This window comes from Solanum dulcamara, chromosome 3, assembly GCF_947179165.1.
Source record: "Solanum dulcamara chromosome 3, daSolDulc1.2, whole genome shotgun sequence".
NCBI lineage: Eukaryota > Viridiplantae > Streptophyta > Magnoliopsida > Solanales > Solanaceae > Solanum > Solanum dulcamara.
Window position 1 is genome coordinate 72,876,560 of NC_077239.1, and position 23,576 is coordinate 72,900,135.

At 33.1% G+C, this 23,576-nt stretch overlaps 1 protein-coding gene across 1 annotated transcript; it reads right to left on the reverse strand.

Moving 5' to 3' along the window:
- Positions 1 to 3,008: 3,008 nt before the first annotated feature.
- On the reverse strand, positions 3,009 to 8,981 carry LOC129882857 (BTB/POZ and MATH domain-containing protein 2-like). Its single transcript, XM_055957343.1, has 4 exons — positions 8,298 to 8,981; positions 5,433 to 5,781; positions 4,167 to 4,443; positions 3,009 to 3,498 (listed from the first exon to the last, which is right to left on the reverse strand). The coding sequence occupies exons 1-4, from the start codon at positions 8,726 to 8,728 to the stop codon at positions 3,320 to 3,322; spliced, it is 1,236 nt and encodes a 411-aa protein (XP_055813318.1). The 5' UTR covers positions 8,729 to 8,981; the 3' UTR covers positions 3,009 to 3,319.
- Between the last annotated feature and the right edge of the window lie 14,595 nt (positions 8,982 to 23,576).

The following is a 23,576-nucleotide window of genomic DNA, read 5'->3' on the forward strand; positions in this document are numbered from 1 at the left end:
CGTCCAATCCGCCCATAATTTTAGGAGTTAGGTACAACACAATTTAAAATATGTAATTTACATAAATCTCATAGTGTTAAGAGTTAATTATATTATTTTCCTACTCTTTTTCAAATTACAAAAATTTCTTAAAATTTATGACTTTCGGATACATCACTAGACTTTCGGATGCATAGGGGAGGGATGTATCCGAGAGAGGGGAGATGTATTAGAGAGGCGATAGGATGTCCTTATACATAGGGGAGGGATGTATCCGAGAGGGGAGGGATGTATCAGAGAGACGGATAGGGATGTATCAGAGAGAGGGAATTTTGAATTTTTTTAAAATGGTAGAAAATTTTAGAGATTATGATAAAATAAGATGTGTTTTTAGTTAATTTTTCCATTTAAAATTGGGTCAATTTACAGCCTAGTATAGCTTAACTTATTTTATATTAGGAAAATTTCAGAAATGACAAACATATTAAGCTTAATAATTTCCTATGGGTATAGTTTTCGTAATTACTCTTTATAGTTATATTTATGTTTTCTATGGTCATTAACGTTTGTATATCTCGCTACATTATACAAATTGAGATTTTTCCGTTTGTATATCTCACTATATTATACAAATTGGGCTTTCAAAGAGATTGTATATATTCGGTTCCATATTTGTATATTCTCTTTCAGATGTGTATATTCGCTTCCAAATTTGCTTTAGAGATTTATATGTTCGCTTCCAAATTTGTTTTAGAGATTTATATATTCGCTTCCAAATTTGTATATTCACTTTTAGATTTGTATATTCGCTTTCAGATTTGCTTTAGAGATTTGTATATTCGCTTTCAGATTTATATATAAGCCCCAAAATTGTATAATAGCAAATTTCATTAAAGTATAGCTAATTCGTGCACTTAATTGAAACTATATCCTTATCGCGTAATTATAGCATTAATGTTTGTCAATCCTCGTAATTTTCCCTTAAAATAATCCTGAGTTGAGCCAATTAAGTTCCAACTTCAAACTGTTTCGTTAAACATATATCCTAAAGTCAATAGTCTCGCAGCTTACATTTCACAGGTTTCACCATAGAATTCCAGTTGCTCTTCCCAGATTTTGACCATCTTTTTCTCTTCATGCAGTGAGAGTTCAAGCGTTGTTTTGCGATTCTGAGTTCTGACCATCTTTCTCCCACTAACAACTCTTTAAGATATATTTTTTTCTTTTGGGTTTCAAAGGGTTCAGCTACAATGAGTTTTAATTGATTTCTTGTCGTTTCTATGCTAATTAGAGGTTTGTTTACTGTTGTATTTTGGTTAATTTCAATTGGGTTTTGGTTATTTTTTAATGAATATAAAGTTTAGATTGGGTTGTTTCTAATTTGATACGAAAATGGGTTTGAAAAGGTAGAAGTACTACCGATCAGAATAGGTGTTTTTCTTTTGGGCTTTTGACTATTATGTTACATAGTAGTCGAAAGTATATTAGGACTCACCCTCGATCCTTTGAAATATATATAGGGATAATTATAATAGATGGCTATTCGGTTATTTTAATTATCAAAAAAATAATTATTCGGTGTATATTCATATATAGGTAGATGTATAGAATGTATCATAATATATATTCAGTGTATAACTCATGTATAAGTAACCTATATTGTATAGTCCGTGTATACTTTCTATGACTTTTGGCAAGCTATATTGTATAGTCACCATATATTTTTCTATGATTTTGGTTATTTCTTATGTAAATGAACATGGCTATGTTTGTTGTAAACCAATTAGTTTATTGAATATATTTGAAATTGTCCCATATATGTTACAACTTTATATGAATAAGTAAATTAAGTTTCAACAAGACATGAAATAAAAGTGTAGCTTTGTATTCCTTCTTCACATGTTTGCCCAATTCAGAGACAAACTTTCTAATTCTTGACCTCATATCCGGAACCATCTCCAGAGCATAACGAGACAACTGGATAAATTTGGGACTGAACTATTTCACAGTGATCTTTTTTGTTTCAGGTTCACAAACTCCTCCAGATTTACCTCGCTTAGCTCTTGGGGAAAGAAGTGATCCAAAAATGCTTCCTCGAACTCATTCCGAGTTGGTTCTGCATTTTCACCACGACTCTCCTCCTACCGATTGTACCAAATGTTTGCCACATGAGTATGGGGTGTATCTAATCTTGCATAGTAATCTTTTTTTTTATCAGTGATTCATCTGCAAGCTTAAGCCAACTAATTGGATAAAGTATAATTTAATATGCAAATAAAATATTCCTATGTACTCTAGCATCTTAAAGTGAGATAACATATGTTTAGATTTACTGTACAGGTTAGCATCATGTTTGTTGCCCATTGATTTTCCTCTTTCTTTGCTTTGATGGATAAACTTGATCAACAACTATTTACTCCTCCTCATTATCACGATTAACATGGATAACGTGGTGAACAAATTGAAATTAGAAACAATTCGTGTTAATAACGTATTATAAAATATTAGTAATATAGAACAAGAAATATAAATAAGAGACAGAATAAAATGCAGAGATTATCTTATTCAATTGTCTTTGAGTGTATCTCACAATGGTGAATAACAACCTTATTTATAGGTTAAGAAATCACTTCAAATGTTGTCATATTAAATGTTATAACAGAACCTAGGAAATATATTACATGAATAAAATGAATATAAGTAGTTCATATATTAAGCAAATAGACAATCCACTAATTCAATGAATTTTTTTTGTTTTATTTTTCCTTTTGGGATCAAAGGAAATGAAAAACATAAGAAAAAACTAAAGGTTTTTAAAAAAATTATAAAAAAGCTCTGGGCTTTTAGTGCAAAATTTTCTTTTCTTTTTATTTGAAAAAAAATATTGGAGTCAAGTTAAAACTGTTAATAGCCACTTACAAAATCGGAAGAAAATGATCATTTTCAGATCTCTTATTTGTAAAAAAAAAAAAAATATCTTGTAAGAAGATAATAACTAAATAAAAATTGTAGATGGCCTACAGAACAAATAATGCAAATAAATTACATATTTAACTGAAAAATCAAGGGCCAAAATAATAAATACATAACTAAGGGGAGTAGAGAGAAAACCTTATGGACAAAGAGTTAGAAGCTGTCTAGGAAATGTATCAAGAGCCTCAAGAAGCACGAACCATGCACATACATATTTTACTAGGAACAAGATATTTTATATAGATGATACCACAACATCAATGACACAGACAGACCCAAATTTACATCTATGTCAAACTACAGCCTGCATCATGATGTATGTTTCTATCCTATTAAGGACCACACATTTTGGCAGTTACAACTTCAACTACAATCTTTGTTTCACACGTCGACCATTGAAATCACCGCCGTCAAGGACAACCTCATTCCCTAGCTTGTTGGTAATGCCAGAATGTTCATTTACCCTAGCAACATACTCCAACAGTTCTGTGAGGACATGAGGACAACTTTCTCTCAGATAGTCAAAACCATCAGTTTGCATTACAGCTGCATAAAAAGGATTATATGATCAATACCAACTAATAACATAACTCTGACACTTGTATGACCCAGATGAAAATTCACTTTTGTTTCTGCAATGCTGAACCATATGCATGGAAACATTTTTCTAAAGAAGCAGTAAGAAATTCCTCCACATGTGATTACAGTGTGAGCATCAAGTTAATTCCATGACCCCCAGTTGACAAATGACAACAACAAACTGTAGAGTAGCAAGCCCTCTTTCACTTTTTTTTCCTTTTTGGGCCTAAAGCTGAACCCTTTAGAAATAAGGACAAATAATAAAATTTGATTTCAGGGTTACTAATATAGGTTGCAACGGTAGCCAGACATCTCCCCCTTCCAAGTTCAACTTAGGGACAATACTTTTAGCAGTACCTAAAGAGAATTGTTGAAAATGCGATTAGAACTTCTAAATTTTCACTTTAGAGAGATCAAACACGCAGGAAACATATTTATTACAGCAAAAAAAATTTAAAAAGGGGAATTAAATCTTCTAAGAATTATACTTAGAAGAGATTATTTGTAGATCATGGTGACAAAATTATAAATGTAAACTTACCACAAAAACTAGAGTACTTGAACCAAAGAAGTGAACGGAATCACAACTTTGATGTAACATTTTAACATAAGTTGATTAGAAGATAAAAGAGCACCTCTTAGATTTTCTGGCATGGCAACAAATTTGAGACAGACGGATTTCAGCTGGAAACAATGGTGCTGTTCAGCCAGGGCTAAAGTTGTTGCAACAGTATTAATAGCAACTTCCTCACACAGGTTAGCCTCACAGAGCAACCTGAGCCTATCTAACCCATAACAATCAGCTGCCGCAAGCAGATGTTGAGACATCAAGGTTGATGCCCATTTTGTGTTCAACCCTGTGAGTTCTTCCATGTCTGGCAGCACATCCCAGTAAATGAAATGAAGAAGAGCCTGTCATCAACATACACGAGAATTAAGCAAATAATGCAAAACTAAATCACAATGTTAAATGAAAAGAGTGTCACATCAAAATTGGAAAAAAAAAAGTTTTAGCGCAAAAGCGAACTCCAGGTATGGCTTCTCTCTATCAGCATCCTTTCAGCGACTCAGCTTCTAATTGATATCGTAAAAAATTAAACAGCTTCAATGAGTATGCCAGATATACAATGTTTTTTTCTATCACAAGGGAACCCGCAGCTGAAGATATGCATGATAATAAAAGCATGTAATCAAGAGAGGGTTCATAAGAAATGAAAAAAAAAAGATTAAAAATAAATAAATATGTAATGCCAGAAAAAAGTAAAGATAAACTTGAACAACAATTATATTAAAAGGAATTAGAAAAAACTACACTAAAAATATGTGAGCAAAAATTATAAATCAAGTTCAACACCCGACTTAAATTTCTAAATCAAATGTAAAGATAAAATTTTATGTATTTATATTCTCCTAATCATACAAATACATCCATAACAATTCATTGAGATTTGATGCATCACCCAAGCCAATATATAGTAAATAGGCAATGATGTGCACCATTAGCGCCTCGGTGCCTACACTGGAACAGCACCAAAAGGGAGGCAAAACGCCTAGCTTATGTTGTATCTAACCTCAAGACTTAAAAGCGCCTCAAGTGAGCCTTTAAGAACATTGATCATGCCTAAAAGTAGGGATCAGATCAATGCGTAAAAGAAAGAGGCAGAAAATAACAAATAAATGGAGCATTGAAAAAATTGCCTGATCTCACTGTGATAGAAGAAGCAATGACAACTGAGAGAATGGATGGATGAGAAGTTCTGTAGTAGTACAGCTTTGCAGGTTATTAAGTTCAGCAGGTGGTATCTTGAATAATTACAGATTGTGTTAATGATAGATACACTACAAGCAGTCAAATCAAGATAAGGGCAGGAAATGGGTGGGAGGTAGTACAAGGCTTTGACCTTAAAAACTGGGGCTTCCATGTCTTCTACGTTTATATGCTCTGTATTTTGATCCTTCATTGGACCAAAAAGTTGGGCTCTGAACACAGGTGACCTTGCAGCAAGTACCAATTTGTGAGCAGCAAATACCTCTCCATTAACGTCGAAGTTCACATCAGTATCCTTCCCACTTTCAAGGAGCCGTCCAAAATGCAGTCCAATATCTGATGGAGATAGAGGAATCGAGTAGGTTTTAGGTCCTTCGGTGCGAGACCTCACTACACCAACACAACAATGAACTTGCAGGCAATCATCCTTCAGGTAGTCTGATGATTCTAAAGCAGTTCTTTTAAAGAAACGCTTATATCCCCTGCAGAACCATAATTTGGTCATGTAGATTATTGCACGCTGTGTGTTGAATAAAAGAAATGTTCCAAAACATGGCTAGAGAAGTTAAGATGTGAATTAAAAACTTTTAAGTCAAATCTTGCTAGTGAATTCTGGTATTAAGACTGAAATAGTAAACTCTTGCTAAGAATTTCAATCTACAAGAAAACCACCACCAAGCTTCAACAGACTTCAAAAGCTCTTATGAAACACAAACAGTACGCCGTTGCTCAAGTCGAGTAATGAAAATAGAAGTTACAAGAATAAGACTGAATAAGCATGTAAAGGTTATGGAGATGATGACTAATGAGCCGTGCAAGGAAAATGCTGCCTGCAGTTTCTTATAGTAAAAGTTCGGCAAATCTATACTCTGATTCACAAAGACAAGATCAAAGCACTCGGTGTCACAAAATCACAAGGGTATCACAACATAAGCCCATATATTTGAAGGAGGCAGAGTAGGTGTCACTTGTCAGTACTAGAAAATCTTCAACGGTCTAGCTTTGAGATGAGCACATAGGAAAAAATAAACATTTTGATCATTTCATTACCATGATGATATTTGTCTCTATTATACAACCATATACATAAAATCTTCAATTTTGTGTTACATATAATCAAAATGGAAAATGAAAAGGAAGGAAAATCTTAAAGTCAGTGAGGAAAGAATATGATCAGTAAAACACATGGATTGTTTTAGAAAAGTGTTGCCAAACCAAAAACGCCTAAGAAATGTGTCAAGGTTTGTCAAGATTTAAGCAGAAAGCACAACCAAAGGGTTCTTCTTTAACCAATAAAAAGGCCAGATGAAAAATATAAGAGAACATATGTGTAATGCAAGAAAAATAACCATGTGAAAAAAGGAACTGAGAACATAGAATTGAACTAAAGCAAGTAAAGTAAGAATTTGTAAACCAGGTTCAAAAATTATGTTAAAATCGTGATTCAATTGAAAAAATGATAAGCTTGTAATGTTAGAATTATGTATAAATATGGACTTAACCATTAACTTATTATTATGGTTTAGTAAAACGGGCTGAAGTTAGTAGTTGTTGGACAAGACACTGGCAGTTTATTTGTGTGGATTCCATTTCATGACATATGTGTGGGCAATAGTGTAGGCCTGTTGAAGACCAGTGAGCCCGTAATGGGAATGCATCTTAGGTTAAACCAGGAGAGGGGACCTAGCTCATATTTATAGGCTTAAAAAGCCTTAACCTAGTGTGCCTCCCCATTACGGACTCAGTGGTCTTCAACAGGCCTACACTATTGTCAACCCACACATATGACATAAAATAGATACAGGCCCATATAGAATCCACACAAAAACATGTGTCTTATCCAACAACTACTAACATTTAGCCCGTTTTACTAAAATGCAATAATAAGTTAATGTTGTCCAAGTGGGAGAATGTTAGGATTATTTTTTGTCAAGGTTAAGAATGGATGGTACCTATAATCAGACCCAACCGTTGCAAATGTGGACTTAACATTAGCTTATTATGTTTTAGTAAAATGGACTGAATGTTAGTAGTTGTTGGACAAGACACGACCGTGTATTTGTGTGGATTCCATATGGGCATGTATTCATTTCATGTCATATGTGTGGGCTGGCAATAGTGTAGGCTTGTTGAAGACCAATGAGCTCGTAATGAGGAGGCACACTACGTTAAAGCTTTTAAGCCTATAAATATGAGGCTAACTAAGACGCATTCCCATATGGTGCCAGTCGTCATAATCTTAAGGAGAGGAAGACTTAGTCTAGCTCGTCTTTAGTTGGTCATGTCTATGATGGATAAAGGTATGCACCTCCTTTTTCCGTATTTCACTATATTATATAGGTGTTCTCGATCTATGTAATTATTAGTAGTTGTGTTTATAGTTTATTCTAACATATAATTCACATTAAGTGACTAATTCTCCAAATTTCCAGTACCTAATCGCTAATTGATCAATACATATCATAACCATAAAATTTTCAATTCATTAACAACTAATATTTAAGTTTGTCAACTACATTTTTGAGCTGAGGGTCTATCGGAAGCAACTTTTCTACCTAAGGAAGGTGGTAGGGATGAGATCTGCATACATCCTACTCTATCTAGACCTCTACTTGTGGGATTACATTGGGAATGTTATTGTTGTTGCTAGCTACATTTTAATTGAGCAAAGTTACCAACAGCACATTTTAGCATGTCTACTGCACTGAAATGCCATCTAAGCACAGAAAAGTGCTAGTCCTACAATTTGACGACCTTATCCATTATTATGGCGCAGGAGAACACCACATTACTATTCAATCTTTTCTTTTACGAGAATATTATAGATGAACTATTATTGCTTACTTCCTTTAATCAAAAAGGATTGAGGTCGGGAAATCATAACCACCAAACAAGAGCAAACTAGCCAATTAATTGAGTCTCAGTGGTAAAGGATCATGGGGGTCAGGGAAAATCATAACCAACCCACAACAAGAACTGTATAGCACATGAAACTCACCACATGCTTCCACGGTATTTAAGAGTGTACGGTCCACTCTCCAACGCTCTCCCAAAATGGCTATGCACTTTATGCCTACTCTTACCACTTTGATCAATTAGCGTCAGCTCAAAAAGAGCCCTTACATCCGTCCCTTCGCTTGCTAGAGAAATAAATAACGACACATATGTTGAATTATCTTCAGTACTCTTCCCATCAGGATAGAAATAAATCGCCCACGTATACCCACCTACCATAAACGTATCGGAAGCGACGTACTTTCCAATCCCAATCCCCTTGGACAAAGAATACCCAGTAATCTTAAAATCATGAGAGCCATTCACCGTCTCCGTCACCGATGTTGACGTAGTCACCGTAGATGATGATGAAGGGGAGGACGATGAGTAGGGTTTGGCAATTGCCTCTTTTTCAACCCTTCCCATGCCCACCATACGTAAAAATTTCGACTGAAAAACGTCAAATTTTTTTCTAATTGAGGTGAATTCAGAAATGTGGATCAGATCTAGGGATTTGGGGTTTATCGGCGAAATTGCTGGGAGATTTCTACGGTGGAGAGGGAATCTAGGCTAGAAATTAGGAATTTTCTAGGGTTTCGAAAGGCAGAAAACGAATAAGAAATGGAGTAGATGAATGACTTATATAGTTGTGCCAGAAAATGATGATTAGGTGTATATGATTGAGTTGGAACGGAAATGCGGAATGTAACCGTTGGGTCTAAAAGCAGCTGACAAAATCTTCATTAATAAAAATAATGCATATATTAATTTTATGTATTATTAATATCTTATTTTGATATATTTTTTATGCTATGTATATATTACTTTAATGTGTATTAAGATATGTAATAAAATTTAATGTGTACATTAGCATGGTTAGAGATTCAATTATTCCTCAAAATCTTTTTTATATATTTGTCATCATAATTGTTGAGAATATCTTTATAAATAAATATTTTTATGCAATGTAAGTTATTTTTAACACAACGAACTAAATAATACATAAGAAATAATTTATGTATAATTAATGCAATCACAACTAATATAAACATTACTAATATACTCTATTTAGCATTATTTTATATCCTCTACCAAACGAGCCTTAAAGGAGTCGTTTGATTGTTGGTGAGAAATGTACCTGTATTAGTAATATGTGGATGGTCATTGGTTATGAGAAATGAACCAAGGTAAGTTTTGAGCTTTCGATAGTGATGAGTTGGCCAAGATGATAGCAGGCGGAGTTGAGTGAGAGTAGGTGGGGAAGGGTAAGTGTTTCTTGATTGTGATAGTTGTGTTGAACTTGTCTAGTTGAGGATAGATGTGTGGAAAAGGAGCGAGATGAGACCTTGTGATGTGCAATAGATAGATAAGAGTATGTTAGTGTGTCTCCGGGTAAGAGGTCATATAATAATGAAAGTAGAAGCGTTAAAGTAAGCATGACAATTCTTAGATAGGGTTAAAGTGGTTAGAGTGATAGGCTTAAGTGTGTGGTGGTCACTATGAGAGTGATGGGAGTAGGCTATTGTTGACTTTTGGGGAAGTGATTGGATATACGTGAAGGGTGTTATGAGGCTTGGAAAGAAAGGGGAGCTTGGGCACCGATATATTGCCCGTACGAAATTATAAAGAGAATTAAGGATGTCACTCATGAATTGAAGTTCGACGGTTGATGACCTAGATGTTTTAATGATTCGATTGATAGGGTTTCGATTTTCTATTCGTGCCTAATGATGAGAATGACGAAGGAAATGTCCCTACTCTTGACTTGAATTGATTTGGCTATTCTTGAGTTGGAATAGTTGATTGTCTAGATTGCTTAATTTGATTGAGTCTCAATTGTTATTCATTCCTCGAGTCCATCTCTACTTGACCTTCATTCGAGGACGAATGATCCCAAGGGGGAGATAATGTAACACCCCGGATTTTTTTTCGCAAAGACTCGAATATTTCTTCACGTGTATGTAGACTCGAATCGTATGACTTGTAATTTTATATATGAGTTAGGATTAATTCCTAAGTATTTGAAGTGTGTTAGATGTGTTTAGGGATCATAAGGGATCTCTAACACCAAATCGAGTCTAAAGATTTCCAATCGATTAAGTTTCCGGATGGGTTAGTATAAGGGTCAACTTCAAACGACCATATCTTCTAGAATATAATGAACTGGGTGGACCATGACCTACCAAATTAAAGTCTTTGAGTCTTCTTTCCAACTCCACCAAGATTGCAATTTTTAGAGTTCGGAGTCAAAAGTTATGACCATTTTACTACAGACTAGTACTACAGGAATTTCAGGCCTGGGCGACCACTGCAGGAAATTTAGGCTTGGCGCTCCAGTGGCGTGACGCGCCACTATAGCGCCAGAAAACAGCCTCAGTAGTTTGGTCCTTGGCGCGACGCGCCACTATTAGATGTGCAGGGTTTTAAGCCTATTTTGGCTTGGCGCTGCAGTGGCGTGACGCGCCACTATAGCGCCAGCAAGAGTTTTGCCCAATTTTCCAGATTTTTGAAGAGGGGCAACTTGGACTTTTTCCCTAATTATATATACCCAACTTGGAATGTTTTGGAATGATATTTTCAGCCTCCTCACCTCCCAAAAATCCTAATCTTCATCCCCTCTTCTCTTCCAAACATCTCCAACAAGAATTTGCCCTCAAAAGCTCAAGGATTCAAGCTTCTCATTGAAGACCCAACAACAAGGTTTCTTCAAAATCTACTCTAAGGTATGTAAGGCTAACCTAAAATATGGATTGAGTTCTTCCATATGCCCATAGATGTGTTGGATAGAAGTTGTGAAAGATTTGAACCTTTTATGAAGATTTTTGTTGAAATTTCCTAAACTATAGAATATTACTAAAATGTGTTAATGATGTTCTTGAGTTGACTTTGTTGAGGGTATGGATTCATGTATTCATTCACATGAATCCAAGATGAGATTTTTTTTTGGTCATAATTTATCTTGAGGATGAGATTGATGATTTTTATGTATAATAAAAATAATATTATTTTTATAGTGAAACGAGGTATTCTTTTACTTGAGTTTGATGAATTGATTGTGAGTTATATGAGAATTGGGATAGTTACAATGTGAATGGCATAAAAAGAAATAAAACGTTGGTAGAGCTAGAATGTCACTTTTGTTTCTATAAATATAATATAGAATTAAATAAGGATTTTGGAGTAGATGTTTGATTGTGATGTGATGATGATGTTTGATGATGATGTGATGATGATGTTTGATGATGATGTGAATAATGATATTTGATGATGATGTGATGATGATGTTTGATGATGATGTGAATGATGATATTTAACGATGATGTGAATGAAGAGGTTATGTTGATAAGGATGTTGTGTGATGAAGTGGATTGGAGTCTAATGTGATTATGTGATATGTGGTTTGCATAATTTGAGTTGATTGGAGTCTTATGAACATTTTGAAAATAAATGATCTTTTGAGAAGGAGTTTTAAATAAATAATTTGTAAACCTTTTTGCATAAACTATTTATACACTATTTTGAGTTTAAAGAATGATTATTTTCATCTTTGATTTAAAAAGGAGTTTAAGTATGAGTTGAGTTTGAGGAGCCTCCAAATTATCGTTTTTTTTAACATTAATATTTTGAGTATAAATAAGTTGAATATTTTTACATAAAAGTGTCTATTTTGAGGTAGAGTTGAGAAGTTGGAATTATATTTTAAATGCATATAATATTTTTCTATATCCATTGAGCTGAGATGGTATCAAATTTGAAGAGAAGAGTTTGATGATTGAGATGAGTTGATTTGAAAGAAAGTCCAATGAGACCAGATTGATTGAGTTTTGAAAAGAGTCCAATCAGACTAAATGAGTTGATTTGAAATTAAGTCCTAAGAGACTAAATGAGTATTTTGAATATTTTACTCACTTGATAGATATGTGCGTATTGAGTCTTGGGAGGAGTATTGAGAACCAAATTGGGTAAAAGTATAGTCCATACTCGAATCCCATAAACTATGCCGCCAACGTAGGAAGGGATTGTACTGTGTCGGATGTTTCCCTATTTCATTGTCCTGAAATGATAGGACTTGATTGATTGACGGATCCATGATTGGTTGATTCGTTTATACCCTGGCAAGTATGAACGGGCGTGGCAACGACGTGGCTCATTGTGCATCACCTATATATAGGTGGTGGGATTATTGTCGGTTAGAAAAACTCCCAAATTGAGTGGATTATGCATGATTTGATTACTTTGATTGAGCTTGTTGATAATTGAGTTGGATTATATCACATTACTAAGTTCTAATTTGCATATTTATTGAGTTGAGTCCTTTGACTTGATTGTTGAGTTGATTGTATATGATTAAATTGGATTGGATGATATATGATTGGATTGTGTATGATTGGATTGGAATAGGTGATATGTGGTGGATTGGATTAAATGATATATGATCGGATAGTGTACGATTGGATTGGGTTGAATAGAGCGGTATGTGAGTGGATGGGATCGGATTGTAAATAATTTAATTGAACTGTATTATACATGATTGGAATGGGTTGTATGGTATATGATCGGTCTTTGTCTAAAACTGTATCCTTACTTTAGAATTATGACACTTTGATTGAGTCTCTCTTATCTTTCTGAATTGAGATATTTGAACCAACGTTATTCTTTCTTGAGGTATGTTTCATTCTGCCATATTACATACTCGTACATTCCATGTACTGACGTCCATTTGGATATGCATCATTTCATGATGCAGAGATAGGTTTAAGAGATCGTCAATAGGAGCACCATTGAGGACCTATACACACTCAGCGTATTGGTGAGTCCTCCCCTACATTCGGAGGACACCGCTTATGTTATTCTTGCGTCAAGTTAGCCCTTTTCATTTTGATTTGAGGTAGCCATGAATGAACATGTCATTGGCACCAATTAGATAATAGTGATAGAGGCTTCATAGACTGGATAGTGATGGATCGATGAGTATTTTCTTTCCTTGAATTATTCTTGTCAAACTATTTTAATGACAAAGATCGGAGTTTGATTTGTTGGCTCATGACCTTTCTTTCTTGAGTTAGATCGTTGATTTGGATTGCCCACCAAATTATTTCTTTATTTTAAACTTTCCACTGGTTGATGGATATTAAATGGATGTGTGAATGAACCAAGTGGTTCACTTGGGGACCAGCAATGGTCCTTGAGTGCCGGTTACGCCTAGGGTACCCTCTCGGGGCGTGACACATTTTCTTTTTGGTCATAATTTGTCTTGAGGTTGAGATGGATGGTTTTTGTGTATATGTATTGATTGGAATGAAAAGAATGAATTGGGATAGTTATGAATGTGAATGGCATAAAAAGAAACGAAACATTGATAGAGTTAAAATGTCATTTTTGTTTCTATAAATAGAAAATAGAATTAAATAAAAATTTTGGAGAAAGATATTTGATAATGATGTGAATGATGATGTTTGATGATGATGTGAATGATGGTTATTTAACATAAGTAGAATGATTGATGAAGAGATATGTTGATGACGATGTTTGAGGTGAAATGGATTGGAGTTTAATGTGACTACATGATATGTGATTTGCATAATTTGATTTGATTGGAGTCATGAATATAAATTATTGTTTGAGAAGGAGTTTTAAATAAATGATTTGTGAACATTTTTGCATAAACTATTTATACAATATTTTGAGTTTAAAGAATGATTATTTTCATTTTTGATTTAAAAAGAGTTTAAGCATGAGTTGAGTTTGAGAAGTCTCTAAATTATTATTTTTGAACATGAGTATTTTGAGTATAAACGAGTTGAGTATTTTTTACATAAAATGTGTATTTTGAGTTTGAGTTAAAAAAAATTAATTTATAATTAATTTTAAATAATTAAATTATAACCAATAGATGATCGTCATGTATTTTAAAAAAAATATTCAAATTATTTAATTAAAATTATGTTAAAGAAAAAGTCATTTTTGAAACTAAAGGTAGATGATTATCATATAAAATTCTGAAAATTAATGCCTTTGACATCCACCTTTAGGTCCATGATATTTTCTTTAACATAATTTTAATTAAATAATTTTTAAACACGTGGCGGCCATCTATTGATTACAATTTAATTATTTAAAATTAATTATGAATCAAAATTTATTTAACAAAATGTTAATTAAATAATTTGAATAATTATTTTAAACACATGGTGACCATCTATTAGTTACAATTTGGTTATTTAAAATTAATTATGAATTAAAATTATGAAAAGGCCCTAAAATGACCTCGATTTATTGAAAATGGTACAAAAATGCCTCTTATGTCCTTTTTGTTAAATAAAAGGTCATTTTTGGACCTAAATATGGATGTCAAGGGTATTTTAGGCCCAATAGATGATTGAGGGACATTTTTATACCATTTTCAATAATTCAAGGACATTTTAGACCTTTTTCCGTAAATTAAATGACATTGGTAGTATGTTTTTTCTAATTGAAAGTATAGAAAGCGTTAAAACCAGTTGCAGAATATCATATGTGATACCATCAGTAATTCAACAAATACATATACGAGTTTAGTGGACTTCCCAACAGCATCAACTGGTAAAATTCCTTCAAATCTGTAAAGAAAAAAAGTAAATTAGTTGAGTAAGACCAAACAAAAAAATTAATCATTCAAGAAAGCTTAATATCATGGCGCAACGATATTACTTCAGGACAGGGTAGGAGTGACCTTTGTAATGGATAAGGTGAGAGAAACAAAATTGAGATGATTTGGACATGTAAAGAGGGGATGTATGGATGCGCTAGTAAGGAAGTGTGGGAGGTTGATTATGGTGGGTTTGAGGAAAGCCCGAGGTAAGCCGAATAAGTATTTGAGGAGAGCTGATTAGGCAAAACATGACACATTTATAGTTTATCAAGGATATGACCTTAGATAAGAGTACGCAGAAGTCGAGGATTAAGGTAGAAGGGCAAAGGCTAGTAGGTACTCGAATGTTGTCTAGTTTTTTTTTTCTCAATATTATTTTTATTACTCTTCTCTATTAGCTTATTCTTCAAAAAAAAAAATCAACTTCATTAGTGTATATTTTTTTCCAACCCGTTTTGAAATGCTTTACTAGGAAACAATTCCTTTATCTTCACAAGGTGAGTACCCACCACCCACCTTAGATCCCATGCTTTCACACTTGTGAATTATACTAAATATGTTATTATTGTTATTGTTACTAATACTATTTCAATTGGATTTGAAATAATATTTGCTTATTCTTTAGATTCAGTGATCTCCAAGGAATGGACTAATGAGGATGGAACAACAAATAGCATTTCAGCTTCCATCCATCAATGTTCTGCCTTTGAATAGAATATATGAAGCTAATTAATTTGGGATGTATTTATTAAAAAAATTATCTGTGGTCTACCTTTAGTAGATAGTAACAATTCTTAGCAGTATAGGCTTCCTAGTTTCTAGATTTGATTTGTAAGGCATGCATCATCATATTCATTACTAGTTCTTCCATTTCACAGTGAAGAGTAAAATGAACATAACAGAAGTTGTAAGCTCTAGACGAGTTGTCAAAAGAAATACTACTCCATTTGTTTCAATTTGTTTGTCTGAGTTTAACTTGATACAAATGTAAGAAAGTAAAAAATACTTTCCACATAACATGTGGACATTTTGGTACATTCTACATATTATTTTCTTAAATTTCGTGCCGAGTCAAACCAGACAAACAAATTGAAACAAAGGGAATACTTAACAAGCTAGTTTATAAAGACAATATGTTAGTGTGAACATTTTAACATTTTATTAAATTGCAATTTTAGCAATTGTCCATTGATGACATTTAATGTCATCTTTATTATTCTTTCTTTAGTGCATAAAAATGTCTTTCATTATCATCTTTATTTAGTGCAAGACTAAATCATTCCATTATGTATTTTTAATCTAATTATCACTAATAAGTGGTGCACTAAATCATATTATTATGTAATTTTAATCTAATTATCACTAATAAGTGGTGCACTAAATCATAATGGTACACTAAATGATGATAATGATGGCATTCTATTATTTTTTCATCTTTGTATGATTTTCTCTCCTATAAATAGAGAGGTCTTCTTTGTTTTGAATATAAGAATAAGAGAAGAAAAAATTAAGAGAGTTAAGTTTATATAAAAAAGAGAGTTCTTATTAGTTGAAGAGAGGTATTCTTTGTGAAGAGCTTTAAACTCAACTCTTGTCCAGAGTTTGTTGAGTTACATTTTTGTGATAAGGTTGTTGTATCCTGGAGGGGACAAGTCAAGAGGACTACTGCTGGACCAGTGAAATAATTTACTGGGCTTGATTCTCCTTAAAGAAAGCGAGATATCCGCGCCTCAGCCAAGAAGTGAAGTTAATTTCTTCATTTTATTTTTCAATTGTAATTTGTAATCTTGTAATTTCACCAACAATTTTAAGGAGATTCATTATGGCTACAATTGAAAGATCCGCGGATATCAAGATGGGAGATCTAAACAAACCATTTCGGTTTAATGGTAATCATTTCAAGAGATGGAAGGGTAAAGTACTTTTCTACTTAAGTCTTCTCAATGTTTCATATGTGTTAACTCAAAAAAATCCTAATAAAGTTGACATCCTCTCCATGGATAACGATAAACTAATTTCTCATCAAGAGAAAGTGGAAAAGTACAATAATGATTCCTACAAGTGTCGGTATTATATTTTTAATTGTCTATCTGATAATTTTTATGATTATTATGATAGAACTTACTCTAGTGCAAAGAAAATATGGAAAGCATTGCAGAGTAAATATGATACCGAAGAAGCTGGAGCGAAAAAATATGCTGCTAGTCGATTTTTTCGTTTTCAAATGGTGGATGATAAATCAGTGATAGACCAAGCTCAAGATTTTATAATGATCGTTGGAGAGCTCAGGTCTGAGAAAGTCAAAATTGGAGACAATCTTATTGTTTGTGGCATAATAGACAAACTTCCACCTTCATGGAAGGAGTTTCAAAAAACTATGCGCCACAAACAAAAGGAAACCTCTCTTGAGACTTTGATCATGAAAATCCGCATGGAAGAGGAGGCAAGGGGCCAAGATGCACTTTTACAAAATGAAGAGAGCAACATCACAACGAAGGTAAATTTAGTTACTTCAAAATATATTACTCCTGAATCTAACAAAAATACCTCTTTGAAGCCTAAGAAGAAAAAGTTCAAGAAAAATAATGGTAGACTTTCCAAGAAAAATAATGGTGAAAATAGCCAAGCACAAAATCAACAAGTTTATGATAAAGGACCGTGCTTTGTCTGTGGCAAGAGTGGGCATATTGCTCGATTTTGCAGATACCGGAAACGTGGTCCTATACCTCAGGCAAACGTTACCGAAGAGCCTTTTGTGGCAATGATTACAGACATAAACATGGTTGAGAATGTTGATGGATGGTGGGCTGATTCTGGTGCAAACCGTCATGTCTGTTATGACAAAGATTGGTTTAAAAAATATACTCCTTATGGAGAGCCCAAAACCATCATGCTCGGTGATTCTCATACTACTCAAGTGCTTGGAACGGGAGATGTCGAATTGTGTTTTACCTCTGGAAGGATATTAAATTTGAAAGATGTACTTTATACTCCTTCCATGAGAAAAAACTTGATGTCTAGTTTTCTTCTTAATAAAGCAGGCTTTAAACAAATTATTGAATCTGATCAATATGTAATTGTGAAAAAAGGTATTTTTGTGGGAAAGGGGTATGCTTGTGATGGGATGTTTAAACTGAATGTTGAAATGAATAAAATTTCTACTTCTGTTTACATGCTTTCTTCTACTAATTTTTGGCATGCTCATTTGTGTCATATTAATGATCGTTATGTTGGAATCATGAGTAATTTAGGATTAATCCCAGTGATTAAAAAGAATTTTGAAAAGTGTGAAGCTTGTAGTAAAGCAAAAAATCACTAAAAGGCCTCATTTTAAAGTTGAAAGAAAAACTGATTTATTAGAATTAGTTCACACTGATATTTTTGAACTTGGAGGAATTTTAACTCGTGGAGGAAATAGATATTTTATCACTTTCATTGATGATTTTTCTAAGTTTACATATGTTTACTTAATGAAAAATAAAAGTGATGCTTTTGAAAATTTTAAATTTTTTCTCCATGAGGTTGAAAATCAGTTTGGAAAGAAAATAAAAAGAATTAGAAGTGATATAGGCCGTGAATATGAGTCAAATGAGTTTAATTCTTTTGTTAGATCATTGGAAATAATTCATGAAACTACTCCTCCTTATTCTCCTTCATCTAATGGTGTAGCGGAAAGGAAAAATAGAACTTTGGTTGAATTGACTAATGCCATGCTTATTGAGTCAAATGCACCTTTGAATTTTTGGGGTGAAGCTATTTTGACTGCGTGTTATGTGTTAAATCGAGTGCCTCATAAAAAGACTAAACTAACACCTTTTGAGTTGTGGAAAGGTCATAAGCCAAATTTGGGATATCTAAGAGTTTGGGGTTGTCTTGCCTTTGTGAGGCTAATGGATCCCAAAGTTACAAAATTAAGAGTTTAGGGTTGTCTTGCCTTTGTGAGGCTAATGGATCCCAAAGTTACAAAATTGGGTAAGAAAGTTACTACTTGTGCTTTTCTTGGTTATGCTTCAAATAGTACAGCCTATAGATTTTTTAATATTGAAGATAATATTGTAATAGAATCAGGTGATGCTATTTTTCATGAAAATAAATTTCCTTTTGATTCTAAAAATAGTGGGGGTCAAAGAATTGAACAAAATATTTTATCACTACCTAGTTCTTCTTCTTCCATTTTAAAAAATAAAGAAATTGATGATTTTGAGTTAAGAAGAAGTAAAAGAGCTAGAGTAGAAAAAGATTTTGGGCCTGATTTTTATGTTTTTAATGTTGGAGATGACCCTTTCACTTTACAAGAAGCTTTATCTTCGCATGATTCTATTTTTTGGAAAGAGGCTGTAAATGATGAAATGGAATCACTAATTTCTAATAAAACTTGGAAGTTAGTTGATTTACCACCAGGTTGTAAAACAATTGGTTGCAAATGGGTCTTACGAAAAAAGTTAAAACCAGATGGATCAATCGATAAATATAAGGCTAGACTAGTTGCTAAAGGGTTTAAGCAACTAGAAGGCCTAGAGTTTTTTGATACTTTTTCTCCGGTTACAAGAATTACATCCATTAGACTTTTAATTGCTATGGCTGCAATTTTTGATTTGCATATTCATCAAATGGATGTAAAAACTGCTTTTTTAAATGAAGACCTTAATGAAGAAATTTATATGGAACAACCTGAAGGTTTTGTTGAAGCAGGCCAAGAAAGCAAAGTATGTAAACTTACTAAATCCCTATATGGCTTGAAACAGGCACCAAAGCAATGGCATGAAAAGTTTGATTCCTGCATGATTGAAAATGATTTTAAAACAAATGAGTGTGATAAGTGCATCTATCATAAGTCTTGGAATAATACACATGTTATTATTTGCCTATATGTTGATGATTTATTGATCTTTGGCTCGAATATGAATGTTATTGATGATACTAAGAACATTCTTAGAAGCCATTTTGATATGAAAGATCTTGGTGAGGCAAATTTTATTCTAGGAATAAAAATTACTAGAACATGTGATGGAATTTTCCTTGACCAGTCACATTATGTTGAGAAAATTTTAAAAAAATATAACTTTCTTGATTGCAAGCATGTTTTAACTCCTTTTGATTCAAGTGTACACTTGTTTCCTGTTCAAAGTGAAAATGATGTGATAAATCAAAAGGAATATGCTAGCGTAATTGGAAGTTTGAGATATGTGACTGATTGCACTAGGCCTGATATTGCATATGCAGTAGGAGTACTTAGCAGGTTTACTAGCAAGCCAGGTAATGAACATTGGCATGCTATAACAAGAGTTATGAGATATTTAATTGGAACAAAAACTTGTGGTTTGTTCTATAAAAAATATCCTGCTGTACTTGAAGGATTTTCTGATGCAGATTGGAACACTCTAGCAGGTGATTCCTGTTCTACCACTGGTTACATTTTTACATTGGGAGGTGGTGCTGTTTGTTGGAAATCAAAAAAACAAACTATAATTGCTAACTCTACCATGGAGGCTGAACTAATTGCTTTAGCTTCAGCTAGTGAGGAAGCGAATTGGTTAAGAGATTTATTATTTCAAATATCTTATTTTGAAAAACCAATTCCTCCAATTTTAATTCATTGTGATAGCACTGCAGCAATTGGTAGAGTTCAAAATCGTTATTACAACGGTAAATCCAGACCTATAAGGAGGAAACACAGTAATGTAAGATCGTATTTGACAAGTGGTACCATTAATGTTGATTATATCAAATCTTGTGAAAATTTTGCAGATCCTCTTACTAAGGCCTTAACAAGAGAATAGGTCTGGAGCACATCGAGGGGGATGGGATTGAAGCCTATAAATCCATGAGTCATATATGAGGAAACCCAACCTGGAGACTAGAGATCCTATAACCAGGTTCAATGGGAAAAACAAATCATATGATGACTTGTTGTGAATAAATGCACTATTTTTTATTCCCTCCCTATGATGTGAGTGCATTGTTTCCTGTAGTGAATTGTGGAGGTTGAGTTTAAAAAACTCTTAATGAAAATCTGTAGCCCGTATGGGTGGAGTGTTAAATTTACAGGAGCACTCTCGACAGATTTCACCTATGTGAGTATGGAAGTAGGCCGCTTCCTATGAGAATTAGGCTTATTCTCAAAAGCACTCATAAAACCGGGATAGCACAAGGCCGTAATGTGCTGGCTTAAAAAGCTCGTGACAATACCTTGATTACTATGTGTGAGCAGTAATATTTTATGTCCCTTAAGCAGTCATAGTTCAAGTCTGAGACTACTACGACTCTGGAGTAAAAGTTATTGTTTCACTAAGTGGAGGTTCAATGCAGAGCACACCTTCATTATGTATAGTAATCTTCCTTCAGCTGATAAACTCTCTTATACAATATTAAAATGAGTGGGGGATTGTTAGTGTGAACATTTTAACATTTTATTAAATTGCAATTTTAGCAATTGTCCATTGATGACATTTAATGTCATCTTTATTATTCTTTCTTTAGTGCATAAAAATGTCTTTCATTATCATCTTTATTTAGTGCAAGACTAAATCATTCCATTATGTATTTTTAATCTAATTATCACTAATAAGTGGTGCACTAAATCATATTATTATGTAATTTTAATCTAATTATCACTAATAAGTGGTGCACTAAATCATAATGGTACACTAAATGATGATAATGATGGCATTCTATTATTTTTTCATCTTTGTATGATTTTCTCTCCTATAAATAGAGAGGTCTTCTTTGTTTTGAATATAAGAATAAGAGAAGAAAAAATTAAGAGAGTTAAGTTTATATAAAAAAGAGAGTTCTTATTAGTTGAAGAGAGGTATTCTTTGTGAAGAGCTTTAAACTCAACTCTTGTCCAGAGTTTGTTGAGTTACATTTTTGTGATAAGGCTGTTGTATCCTGGAGGGGACAAGTCAAGAGGACTACTGCTGGACCAGTGAAATAATTTACTGCAGTGGGCTTGATTCTCCTTAAAGAAAGCGAGATATCCGCGCCTCAGCCAAGAAGTGAAGTTAATTTCTTCATTTTATTTTTCAATTGTAATTTGTAATCTTGTAATTTCACCAACACAATATGTTTAAACTTCAGTTGCATTTGGATCAACAACATACCTTATAACCAATTTGACGTGTAGTGTTGGAGCATCGTTGATCTACCGGTGGATGATAACCTCAAAATCAGAAAATCCCATCTCTTCAACTTGGATTTCCTTAATGACCATGGCTGACTCGGCGAGTGATTCCTTGCATGACTTTACCTCAATGGATTTCAGAGAAGACATGTATCCAAAGCAAGAAGGGATCGTCTCAAGATATCGGCATCTTTTCAGTACCAAGTGTTGAAGGCATGGAAATGCATCAAACAGTGAATAAAAAATAATGTTTTCTAATACTTTATAAAATTTGTACATGATTAACTTTATATTGATAGCTATTTATCGCATATTATTTTCAATCCATAAAATATGATATAAATAAGTACATACAATCATTGACATAACATTTATCTAACTTTTTAGACTTTTTTCTTGAGTCTGGCTTTCAGATTTTGCTATCTCCTAAGCCATATATTGCACTTCTTCAACAAACTTATTCTTGAATTTTTGGATACCTTTTTTTGATATTTTAATTCATAAGTAGATGTACAATATCATGCTTTTCTCCTATAAATTTCAAATGATATCATGAAAAAAAATGCTGAAAAAAAAGGAAAGCAAGAAAAAAAAAACAGGATAAAAAATACAAAAAATGAAAAATTGAAGAAATTGCTATAGTAAAACATTCTTGGGAAATAAAAACCATTTCCAATCTTTATATAGTTCATTCTCGGTGTTTTTTTCTATTATATCTAATAAATTATAAATTAGTCTATTTTATTATTTATTGCAACTCTTTACTGGTTAATGGAGAAATAAGTTTCAGTTATATGGAAGTTGAAATGCGGCGAACAAGGTGGTGAAAATAAATTCTACCATTCACCATTAATATGATCCAAATTCCCACGTTGGATAAATATATTCAATAATCATCATTACTATGTTCCTAATTCCTACCTAACCACGTTCTTTATTGTAGATTAGATATTTAATTAGATTTTGATTTACTATATTAAAATATTAATATTTAATTAAAAAATTAAATAATTTTAATTTATTATAGGGACAAAATCGTAATTCAATTTTAAACTTAGGAGCTTCCCACTTTTAATATAATATATGATATAATATAATATGATATGATGTATTGAGTTTGAGTTTTGAAATAAAGTAATTTTTCATCTCTCGACTACCCTCCCGCAATTCCACACCGCCTTTAGGCACATCTCCCAAGGTGGAATTAGCAATCAAAAGATCCTGAGTTTTAGGTACTACCTTTTCTGGTTGTTCTTTTGATTTTGATTTTTTTGCATTATTCATGTTATCATTGATCTCCTGTGAATCTATATCGGCGATTGTATCTATAACGACGATGATCGGAGAAATGTGTTTTTTGCTGGATTCTATGATTTCTCTGAGTATAAACTTTGCCAGAGAAACGTCTTTCTTCTGAATCCATCTGAAATGAAAAATCCTAACCTAAACACAACCTAAAAAAACAAACCCAATTTGGGAATTTAGGGTTACCAAAAAAAAATGGAAGTGATCGGAGAAGATGATCGATG

Excerpts from the sequence above, each read along its gene's own strand:
- LOC129882857 (XM_055957343.1), bottom strand. The coding sequence starts at position 8,728 with ATGGTGGGCATGGGAAGGGTTGAAAAAGAGGCAATTGCCAAACCCTAC. Across the intron at positions 5,782-8,297 it reads AAATACCGTGGAAGCATGTG|GGGATATAAGCGTTTCTTTA; the intron begins GTGAGTTTCATG and ends ATGGTTCTGCAG. Across the intron at positions 3,499-4,166 it reads CATGCCAGAAAATCTAAGAG|CTGTAATGCAAACTGATGGT; the intron begins GTGCTCTTTTAT and ends CTTTTTATGCAG.